At 39.5% G+C, this 12,217-nt stretch overlaps 1 protein-coding gene across 1 annotated transcript in view; it reads left to right on the top strand.

Annotated features, from left to right (window-relative positions):
* The window catches only part of LOC132316805 (chloride channel protein C-like), an 82,288-nt gene that overhangs the window by 21,142 nt on the left and 48,929 nt on the right, over positions 1-12,217 (top strand). The window contains exons 9-11 of the mRNA XM_059815884.1: positions 2,645-2,745; positions 3,245-3,416; positions 4,999-5,170. Of these exons, the coding sequence (XP_059671867.1) occupies positions 2,645-2,745; positions 3,245-3,416; positions 4,999-5,170 (445 nt within the window). The remainder of the gene's footprint in view (positions 1-2,644; positions 2,746-3,244; positions 3,417-4,998; positions 5,171-12,217) is intronic.

Raw genomic sequence — 12,217 nt, 5'->3', positions numbered from 1 at the left:
ATTAATACCTCCTTCCAAGTGGGCAGCATCATATATATTGCATAATACGAACCGTAAATACTGAATAACTTGGCCTTGGTGACTGAACTGAACAGCTTATTTAAGTATATAGAAAGCAAACATACTTTGCCATTCTTGCCACCAATTCTAGACTGTCATTTGACTTGCAATACCTGGTTCAGTATTGTTTGCTATAACATTTATTTACATATTCTTTATAAAAGCAAACTTTGTCACTTAGTACCAGGACTTGGTGACTACGGCTATTTGGATTGCTACAGGAAAAGCCTTTTCCCTCACCCCAACATTCTTTTTTATTTTAAGGACTAAATGCTTGCAAAATGTTATTTTTCAAAACAAAACTATTTTTGCTCTAAAGGAAAAACATCTGAAACCACGATAATTTCATGGCTTTTTTTGTCTGTCTCTGAATCAGAAATAGTCAGGCTGATCCAACCTAGAGGCTAAATGGTCTTAGTGCCAATTTTTCGTTTGGTGTGGCTACAAGTTATAAAGAGTACATCCTGTTAAAAATGGGTAGATCTGAAGGGAATTAAGCACCAAATTGTTCTGGACTTTGCAAGGCCATGCATATGCTGAAGGTAGTGATGAAGTCTCTGGTAAGCTTGTAATGAGGTACAAGACTAAACGTGGAAAAGAAGCTTGTTCACTGTTCTCCTGTTCTTAGAAAGTTAAAAAGGGAATTATGATTGCAGTCGTGAGACTTTAGTTAGGATTGTTTAGATTTGGCTTATCTCAGCATAATCTGAGATTCTTAGTGCTCCAGAGGCAGGTGAATATCATTAACCTTTGGAGATCCAACAGGTTAGTAATAGGCACCCTTGCCACTTTAAGATATCCAGTAAGAAGTATATAAAAAAAAATATAAAATGCTTAATATTGTCTTTTCTACTGATCCAACTCAGTGTTGTTTTTTCTTTTAAACCATGACAGTACAAGAGCTGCAGCTCCAAATGGGGCTGTATGTGGCTATGCCAGTATGACAGTGCTTCCTTCTAGCATAGCTTATCCTCATAAATTTATACTGGAACAGCGCTTTCAATAGCGTTTTGTAGCACTTCTAGCAGGCCTTGATATTCCTAGGAGAAGGAGGAATAGGAGGTCATGGGGAGGCAGGAGAAGGAGGTAAAGAAGCGATGGGCTTTTTCCATTAGCAGATCTTGGTGCAGCACATACATTCCTTCAGTATGCAGTGCGGCAGTGCAGTCCTCCATTCGCACCAGGGAGGAATCTGTCTTTACTAAATACACTGATTTCAAATGGGAAGAGTTAGTGGTATAAAACCCTGTGTGTAAACAAGTCTTACATCTCCATTCTCTGTGCTTTATTCTTGTTGCTCAACCATGTATTTTAATTGTAAAAAAACTTTCTTCTGTTGTTTCTCCCTCTGTTATTTTGGCATTGCTGCAAGTTTCAAATTGCCTCTCAGATGTACTGGGTTTTGTGTGTGCACTCCTTTACTGGTAGTAAAGACATTTGTATAGAACTTGAGGCTTTGCTGGAAGTGGGTTACACAATCATATGATTTCTAAAGCAGGATGGGAGTAAATAGGGTTTTTATTTTTTTATTGACCATTATGAATTTGGAATATATTATTTTTTGAGTGGTTGGATTAATGTAAAAAGCAAATACAAGATTGGGAAGTGTCTTGTGTTCCTTTGGTTGCCAATCTGGGGTCTGGAAGAAATTTTCTTGCACTGGATGTTGGCTGCATTTTAAGTTTTCCTTGTAGTTCTGAGTGGGGATCAAGTGGGTCAAATACGACAGATGTCCTGCTCTTTGTTGCAGAAACAGAGTTCATATTGTTACTGTTTAGGCTGTGGTGGTGTCCAAAACATGATGGATACTTTCCAGACTGGAAGAAGGAAGTCGTACCTGCTTGGAGAGTGCAGTTGCTCCAGATGACAGAGATTGAGAAAGTGTCCAGGAATAGTAGTGCTGTACAGGAAGGCTGGTCATGGCCAGCATGATAACTGGCAGTGTAAGTTGCAAGATGTTGAAATAACTGGTGCCAGTATTTACTGAAGAAGAGCTTTAAGAACGTGTTGGACAAACATCTTTTAGGTGTGATTTGGGTATAGCCTGCGCTGCTGTGGAAGAGGAAACCTCTAAGTCCTTCCACCTCTCCATAGCGTTCTCCTGTGCAAAGCTTTCTAACTGCAAATGCTTCTGTCAGCTTGGGATGCTGAGCTTACCCACTGAAGTGTTTGTCAGGAATGATAAATGTGTGGTCTCCTAATCCTGTTTTATAGAGTTACAATGATATGTGTGGACAAGGAGATCAAGGCCAGGCTGGGCATTTTAATCAGATTTTTTTTTTCCTGTTTTCTGGTTTTAGGCAGTGTAATGTGATTCCTGCTTTTGGAAATTTTGGGTTTCAGCAGCAGGAGGTTTATGCAGAGGAATATGAGCATTAATAAACCAGATTTATTAGTTTAGTAGAATAATTAATAAACTGATCTAGTAAACTAGATTTGTTAGTTAATAAAACAACTTAACTGGGAGATCTAAGGGAAAGTAGGCTTTTTGTGTAAAATTTATACCTAATGGACACATTCCGTACAGGCACTAAGGTAAATTATATTAATCCATTTAATTTTTTTTTTTTTTTTAATATTTAAGCATAAATCAGTTCAAGAGGGAAATTTCAGAATATAGCTGTTCATCAAGCACATGGATTGGTCCAGATGGAGTCAGATATTCTAATCAAACCTTCAATCAAGGTAAGGGGAGCTAAGTGATTGATACCTGGGAACAAATTGAATTTATGTAACTTGAGGTGATAGCCAAGTGTATTTACTCATAATGTAGTTTTTCTTCAAAATAATGTAGTGCTCCCTTTTGAGGGATGTATCAGAACTAAATTCCATATTTGAGCCAAATATGCTGGGAAGTTCCTGAGTTATCACCTCTGAAAGGAATGGGGAAAGAGTCCTGCTGAAGTAGCATGGATGCCTTTCTTTGGCTTAAATGGCTGCAGTTTCTCCTTGTTTACATCAAGATTATCATCACACAGACCAGACTGGAAAGAACGAATACTCCTTGTTCTCATGAAAGTACCCCAGATGCTGAAGCTGTCGTGTAAACTCTAATTAACTTACCCATGTACTTTGCTGATGTTTTTATCAGGTTTAGGCAAATGAGAACTACTACAAATGGTATTTTTGTAAAGGATCCTTTTAATGTTTTGTATATCTCCACATCTCTTCCTCTGTGTTGCAGCTGCTGCACTTCTAGTTGAAAATGGGAAGCGAGGGATCACGTATCTTTTTAAACGTGGGACTCATGAAGAATTCGGATATACATCCCTCTGCACTGCTTTGGCATTTTATTTCATCCTCAGCTGTTGGACGGCAGGTTCTGCTGTTGCCAGTGGCCTGGTTATTCCTATGCTGTAAGCTTCACCCATCTTGGTTTGAGCTTCCTGTACAAAAGGCCTATGTTGAGTAGCAACAATCTGAATTGTAAGCTGAAATCTTGGCAATAGCAAAGCTATAACTGCTTGGAGGAGGTTATATAGGTGGAACAGGATGGTTTGCTTGGAGAGAGATGCTGAAATTGTGGAAAAGAATGAAGAAAAATCATCTGAGAATGGCTGTGGAAGGACCATAGCCAAAACTGTGTACTTTCCAAGTATAGATCATTTGAATCCTTTGGGGACTCAGAGTCTCAGCTGCTGGCTCTATCTCTGTAACTGTAGAAATAAGGGTTCAGATCCAGACTTTTCATCTGTTTCTTATGCATATAATAGCCTGAATCTTAATCTTGTACATCAACACCCTAGACTTTGGAGAAAACTGCAGTTAAGTCTTTTGTTGTACTTTTTTAGAAAGCTGTGGTAGACTAGAGCAAAGCTCTTACAGTAATGTTGAGAGGCTTAATGTTCAGCAGGCAAGGAGTCATGGCTGGGGTGTGGGTATCCAGCATAATGCAATTCAAATACTCAAAAAATCCTAAAAAGAAATAGTTGTGTGTACAACCTTCTGCCTTTGCCCTACTCCTGAGTATTCATCTCCTACCCTCCCCAAACTATTGTCTAAATCAATTTTTAATATGCAGTGTTTGCTGAAACATGGCATACTTGGCTGAATAGATATAGATAGTCAAGTCTGTCAGCCAGCACCTGTGTTTCTGACCCGATAATCTAATTTTTATAACCATTCTAGAATTACTAGAACTGCATCCATCAATAAAATGAATCAATTGCATGAAAAAATGGGAAAAAGTTGTGTAATGGTGCAAGATGATGCTCCTCAAATCAGATAATATATATCATATATATGGCTATTGTATGAATAATAATAATTCACCATTTCTGGAAGGTGAATGTCTGTACAAATCCAGTTCATTGGCTGATGCTTGAATCTGTATATTTAATTCCTTGCATATGGAATGTGTATGTGTATCACACACGCAATTACATGCCCAGCTGGTTTTGCTCTTTGGTGTAGCATAGAGTTGGTTTGAGGACTCCTGGGTTCTTTTCACAGCTTCGTTCCTGGTTAGCTTCGGGCAGGTCATTACTACCTATTACTCCATTTTTCCCATTTGTTATATGGCTGTAATATTTTACTTGCCAAGTTTATGGGGCACAGGTAGACTTAATTTTAAGAAATTATATAAGGCTGGAGCTCTAGAAGTGCGGGCTTTTTATCTGAAATATCCCAGGTTATATAACTGTCACCTAAAGTTTTGACTGTATTCCTGTAGGGTTCATTCTCATTTGGCTTTGAAGGACATTAAGAAAGACATGCCAGTAGTCCTTTTTCTTCAAAGTATGGTAAATCTGGCAGTTTCATGCTAGTGATTAGCACTAAGTAAATGCTCAATACTAAGGAAGGATGCTAGAACTTTTCTTGGAAAGGGAGTTGCTACAGAAGTTGACAAAATTAACCTGGGATCAGCAGAATATTAGAAGCATCTCTAGAAAACACTATCATTGGCAAGACGATTGCTCTTTTTCTTCTTGCATACAGGTACACAGGAGCTTTGTATGGCAGGATAATTGGTTTGATCCTTGTTTCCATTTTTGGTGTTCAAACTAATGAATATGGAGCATGGATTGATCCAGGTCTCTTTGCTGCAATTGGAGCTGCCTCCTTTTTCAGTGGTGTGTCAAGACTAACCATCTCCCTCACTGTGATAATGGTAAGTATGTTAAGTTTTCAGGTATTTGTGTGGCCAAGGTTGAGTTGAATTTTGCTGCTGCAGCTAAATGAACCACAGGTGGTGTCCCATGCGCATTGAACCACAGAGGAATAAATTAGTGGCCTGGCTATTTCTAGCTTGTCTGAAGAGGTTTTTTTTTTTTCTAGGACCTTTTATTTATGAAGAGTAAGTTTGGAAATAGCACTTTGACTGAGAAATCTGACTGTCTCTGGTAAATTTATGCCTTATGGATTTCAAAATTTTGAGATTCACTTGGAATACATTTCATATTTCTGTTTGCTGCACCCTTCCTTTTAAACAGAACATTCTGAGTCTGCACTATCATACTTCCCAGGCAAACCTCTGAAAACTAAAGGGTTTGCAAATAATACTCTGATAATCAGAGAGGATGTTCTTTTCTCTCCCCGGTTGCAACACCTGGGGTTGGTGAGTTGTAAGGCGCAGCTGAAATTCAGCTTAGTCAACTGAGAAGTGATGTTGAGGTCACAACGGGGAAGCTTTCACCCTTCCACGGCAGGACATTCAAGTCCTATGAGTGTTACTGTGTGTGGAAATTTCACCCATGACTAAACCCAGTCTTGGCTGCTCGGCTGGCTTTGCCCAAAAGGATCTCATTAAAATCTTTGCAGATGTCGGAATTCACCCGAAGTGACCAAGCCAGGATTTTCCCTCCTAGTACGCTGTTGCGCAGTGTTTGATAAAGTAACTATTTATCGGCACTCGCTCCGAATTGGGTTCATTTTTGTGATAGGTTGTGTAAATTGTGTAGGAAGCATTTTTTTTCTGCTTTAGCTTGGAAGGTGTTGTATGTGCATAAAAACGTCTCTGTTGTGAAATAATAATTAGATTGATTGTGGAAACACTCCTCCTTCAGTGTCTTCTTGGTATTTTAGCACTTACTTATTCATTAAGCACAAATGCACTCTGGTATTTTTGCTTCTGTTATTGCTGTTATGCATCTTTTGGAACTTACTGTATGATTTGTTGGCCAGCTACTAAGTCTGTAAGACTTGAAGGGGGGAAAGTTGGTGCCTGAACACTAGGTGTAAGTTTTCTGAAAGCCCCAATTACCACTCATGTCTTTTCCAAAGTAGGCCTGGAGTTTCTTGCAATGGCTCAATACGTTTTAATTTAAGTATCATTTGTAAACCATTACTTTATGATCTTGCTGCAGATACAAGTCCTCAGTGGCAAAAGCAGTTGATTGACATCTTCCTTAGCTTTGCGCTCATGAGGCTGTGCTTCATCTCAGGGAAGTGAGAGGTGATTATGTGCTAGAACACTTGCTGGTCTTGGATGACAGAACTGTGTTTCTTTCGGCTCCAGTAGAGAGAAAAACCCTACATTTTATTTGCTTCGTTTTCTCCCTGCCTTCCCCATTACCTGCACTTGTTCTTTTTTTTCCATGTGCCTCCGTAAGCATCCATGTACGGCATATGCAAAACAATAGCTGGAAACTGTTAAGAGAACTGTCGGAAACTCAGTTGAAAAGGCACTAGAAAAATGATGAGGATTGCATTGCAATGTGTTCTGAATTCCCCTAGGTGTCATGTTATAACTCTTCTGCGCCTCTCTCTGCAGAGGCAGATTGTGTTTCAATTCATGTTCATCCAAGATAAATAGCTGCATTGCTTGAGGAAATATTAATTTTTGAGGAGAAAAAAGGTCTTGGACATGACAATGCAAAAACATAATTAAAAGGTTGTGCCCTCAAACCATAAAATGCACATATTTTTCCTATATTGTCTGATGGGTTCAAAAAGAATTGAGAATGTTTGCTTTGGCTTTTCACACAGCCTTCCATTTGGAAACAGTTATGAATGTGGGACTTGTAGCGAACAGGTTTGTAGGATGCTTTTCTTTTCTTTTTTTTTTTTTTTTTTTCCTCATGGCAGATCCCACAGGCGTCTGCCCACCTCTTCTTTCTTGGCTGCCTCTTTTTACCCCCCATGCTGACACTTGACCCTCATTCTCAGCTCTTTGCGGCAAACGGGTAGATGTGGTGACATTTTCCTTGGCAAGTACAAGGACCAGGCTTATGACTTGCCTTCCCACAGCCTTCTGTCTCCCACGTCTTTTTAAGTTTCATGTGTCCTGAGCTTGCTGGCCTCAGGGTGCTCTAGACGTGGGAAGAGGAACAGCATCTTCCTACAGTGTGTTTTGTCTCGGGTCATTCTGTATTTTTATCGTTCTTTTGTATTTTTACCTCTCAATAACACCGCCTTGCAGGGGTTAAAGAGGAAAGGTGGCACTGGGCTAGCCCAGAATTAGTGTTCTTGTCCAGTACTGGTGATGCCCCTGTGTGCAAGCTGAGAGAAACGTCATTTACACCGATTTGGATCCTTTGTCCCCTGAGTTGTCTTTCTTTCTGTTACACGCGACAGAAAACAGCCCTGACTCTCTCCCCTTTCTTGCCTGTTCTGTTCAAATGGAATTAAAGCAGTATATCAGTTTATTGGCCTAATTAATTTCTCTAAGAAATCTCTTCTTATTGATATGGGGTATGCAATTAATTCTGAAAAGGTTAAGACTCAAACCCTCCTCTGAGTGTGAAACACTGAAATACTAGGCTTTTGACAGATGTAGACTAAAGGAGAAAATAGAGTATTCCCTAGGATTTGGAAGGGGAAATGCAATGTCGTTATATAAACCAAAGGGAAATGTCCGTAGAGGATTAAATTGCCTAAGGTCCGTCCTTCAGTCTCTTGCTAATGGTGGGTGTGGCTGCTGTGAATGAGTGGCTGTGCCAATGGGCATGATGTTGGTACTGAAATAAAATAACCTTCTGATGGGGGTTCAGAGCATTATGAAAAATTGTTGATGTCTGGCTGAATCTGCAATACAGCAGAAATAACAAGCTGTATGTAAAACCATCTGGTTCGTAAGACAGTATTGAAGGCTCAGAGATGAGGTTTGTTTGTGCTTTCTGCTCTCTGATGCCTACAGCAAGACAGGCACACTGGCAGAGCACTGCACAGAATAAACTACACTGCTGTAAGTGACCACTGTCCTATAGTTAGGAAACTTGGTATATTTGTTATTCCATTAAGACATGAACATTTATTTTTTGTATAATTTGGATAGCCCAGTTGTAATGTACACTTCTGACATGCTTCACAGCAGTGTTACAGGTCATCTTGAATAAGTGCAATAAAATAACTGTATCAGCAGGTAGTAACAATTAAACCCTAACCTCTCCCCTCTCTCTGTATTTCTTCAGTACTTCTAATTTAGGCAAAATGTGTTTACCTCAAATTATAGGCAGCATGTATTGTTGCAAATTCTGTGGCTACCCTTCTAACTTCCTCTGAGAGAGCCACTCTCAAGAAGCTTAAGTCCTTTCACAAGAAATTTAATCAGCTGTGGGCACTTACCATAGATATGACAGACACATCTTGTTTTACAGACGTGATGTGAGAATACAGCACAGACAACCACCGAATCCAACTAACTAAATGGAAGTTATAAGAAGAGCAGAATGGTGATATAAGATGTTGGGAAAATAAGCACAAGACTTCTAAAATACATGTAAAGTTTGCCTGGTATCCAGTGTGAATTTTTCACAAGAGAGCTGTGTTGCTCAGTGGTTGTAGGACGCAAGATGCTTCATTTTGAACCATTTGCAGTAACAATGATGCAAGCAGGAAGGATGGTTTTGAAAATGCTAAAACAAATATAAATTCTGAATCTTTCCTTGTTGAGTGGAGGTGTCAGAAAATATCGCATAGCTGGTGCTTGAAGACCAAACAGTGAAAACAATCCTGGCTGCTTATGGCATTGCTTGTCTGTGTTGCTGCTAAAGAGACCATCAGGGGGCCAGGAATTCTCATTGATTTAAATGAAATTTCTCCTGAGTAAGGCCTGATCTAATGGATGACAGCTCTATTGTACAGGCGAAGATGGATAAACTGTACATTAACTGGGCAAAAAAATTGTGATATGTATTGCGCTTGGATTAAATGTAAATGTTAATGGGTGTAAATTCTAGGATTTCTTCTTTCTAATGGGATGCCAGAAAAAGTCTGTATAGCTGTGCCTTCCAACATGCTGGGCGTAGTTGGATTGTGTTATTTTCCACTTCAGTTACGTCCTTTGTGGTGCTGGAGAGCCATGGACTGGATTGCCAGCAGCTGTGTTAGGGTCTTTGTTGGTACCGATTATACCTTGTAGCATTTCTGTGAATTTCCCCTGCTCCTTTCTGCAAATTACTAATACCGTGCTCCTTTTAGTGATTTTTGGGGGCTTATAATTTAACTTACATATTGCTTTGCTTTTTTTTTTTTTTTTTTTTGGCAAGATCTTAAAAACTTTAGAAGCAGAGAGAGTGTTTTAGTAGAAATGCTGGGTTGCCCAGTGAACTGCTTTTCCTGTGATGTTTTGCACGTCTGGCAGAACATCAATGACGTTTCCTCAGTTTTCAGTTCCAGCCTGCCTGCTGCCCCCCATTACCTGTTGCTGTTTTACTGGGATGCTAGGAGGGCGAGGTCTCCCTGAGAAGGGAGGGAAGATGGCTCTGATGGTGCATGTGCTCCTCGTCGTGCGAAACAGCAGTGTCTGTTTGCCTTGGGCAACCTCCACCTCCATTTGGGTGGGAGCTGTTTCTGCCACCTGGACCTCCTGCTTTTCTCTCTTCCCTTCTGCTTCTTGAGCTGGAAAGTAAGGACGGAAGCAGCTCATGGGATGAAATGGTTGTCTTGTTTGGCCATTCTCCGGTGTTTGTCCCCCTCTAGTTTATGAGTGCTTGGGACTGTTGTGTAGGCAACAAGGAGAGCCTGCAAAGGGATGTTACCCAAGGAAGTGCTTCTGCAGAGCTGGCAGGACTTAGAGGTGCAAAGGGTCTTCAGTGCAAACTGTGCCTTATGTGAAACTTGTTCGTGTACTTGCAGTCTTCTTGGATCTTGCTCTAGTAAGTGAAGGGAACAATAAAAATACCCTGACTTTAAAACGCCAACTACAGTGCAGGTGCCTTTCTGTAATGCATAGTTTCACCTAGTTTGTCTTACCTTTTTTGTTGTAAATCATTAAAATGCACAAAATGAGTGCTGGCACAAAGCTGGGCCTGTGTACCGTAGCCCTATGTTCTTCCCGAATGGAGGAGCAGCTGACCCTCAAGCAATGGGGCTCAAGAGCTGTGGCACTGTCATCCTGTAGGCTTCAGAAAATGGAGGCTATTGGATTTTGCTCCATGACAGCTCTTCAGGGCAGGTCTTACGGCCTGACTAACTACAGGAAGCAGGATATTTTGCAAGATGTCAAATTAAATTATTTAATCGGTCGTTCTGGTCTTAAAAGAAACCAGTCTTGTTTTAGGCATATAAAATGTGGTGTAACATCTGACTAGTTGAAAAGAAGGGAGTTGCCTTCCAGACTCGTAATGCCATCCAACGTGCGATCCTTTCCTTGATAAGGTCCATAGTTTGCTGAGGTGTGAGGAGAAAACTTCTCTGAGTGCTGAGTATGCTTTTGGTGTACCAGCAAGCAGGAGAACAGGCTGCTTTGAAAGACATGAATGTCTTGTTCACGTGAAAAATCTTACGGTCAAATTTGATCAATACGATCTTATGGTCAAATACAGCAAAACATTCTTCAGTGCCTAGTTTTGTGGTGGGAGTGACTATAAACATGGCAGTCTGCAATAGGTTGTTTTTTCAGCACCATCCCGGTTCAAATGATTTAAAAAAATTCCATTCTACCCTATTTTTGACTGAAAATGGGGACTTCAGATTTGTTTTTACAAAAACCTTGGACATTTCATCAAAAAGCTGAACATCTGAAAAACAGAAATAAAGAAAAAATATATAAAATGTCTTCCTATAAGCTTGGTTGTTTCGTGTTAGCATTTTTCTGTAAGGAATGAAAGATTTCCCATGAAACACCAAAGCGATTTTCTTGGTATGTTTGAGGAAGGAGGGGGCAATACACAGTGCATCGTGGGAGACGTAGTTTAATCTGAGAGGCCGAGCCAAATCCAAGCTTAAAATTCTCAAGAGATGCCAAAATAGCATTCCAAATGAAAGCTTTTTGTGTTTTAACCAAAAAAACAGTGCTCTATAAGGATGATAAACAATTTGTCAAGTCATTGGAACATTCCATAAAAAAATGTATGCTTGTAGGGAAAAACAAGAGAAAACCCTTTTTCTTTCTGGATGGCAGCCTTGTGAACCCAGCCCAAGAAAGTCATAACAAGTCCCCTCTGATTCATTCATTCATCATCTGTAAAGAAGAACTGCAACTATGGGACAGTTGGTTAGTCTGTAGGTAATTCACAAATCAGAAGAGAATCCAGCTTTATCTCTAATATAGCTGTTTCAGCTTTGGCACCAGGTTTTTATCAGTAAAACAAACAGACATGACTGAATTGTGTACATGGATTCAATTGGCATTGAACTTTGAGAAAGTTCAGTTGTGCATCTGAAATACTGAAATTGAGACTGCATCTTTGTTTTAAATACACACATTGGAAATTAAGTTGTAATGTGAGAAGATAACATCTTTATATAGTCATTTTTCTGGCTCTAGTTTTCAGTAGCTTTAAAGGTATTTTATAAATAAAGTGATCTAGTGTATTACAACACAGAATTGTACATTTGGGACATGTAATACAAACCTTAATGAAAGTTCATGAGAATTTAATGTGCAGAAGTTATTTTTAATTCACAGTATCTTATCTGTTTTTAATCTTTTTTCAAATTACAAAATGCAATTGGGCTGTCTTATGTACTAATTCTTTGCCAAATTTAATTTGTTTCCAAATTAAAGACATTTTTCAGTTACACTGTCACGAAAAGCATCTGAAACCATTAAGTTTTGTTATATTTTTAACTTTAAAAGCTTCAGAATGTTGCCAATAGTGTTTTTTCCGAATCTTGAGAAGATGATTTATCTCTGGGACAAAAGCTACCACAATAAGCCTATCTCTTTTTTTCCAGCCTTAGGGGTTTATTATCATCTTGAATTAAAACCACCATGTAACCGGGTGCTCTAATGAATGGGGGCTCGGGGCCAGAAATCCCTGTTTGATTATTG

The sequence above is a fragment of the Gavia stellata genome, chromosome 3, assembly GCF_030936135.1.
Source record: "Gavia stellata isolate bGavSte3 chromosome 3, bGavSte3.hap2, whole genome shotgun sequence".
NCBI classification, from domain to species: domain Eukaryota; kingdom Metazoa; phylum Chordata; class Aves; order Gaviiformes; family Gaviidae; genus Gavia; species Gavia stellata.
Note: the sequence above shows the minus strand (reverse complement) of the source record. Positions and strands in the feature narration are given on the sequence as shown.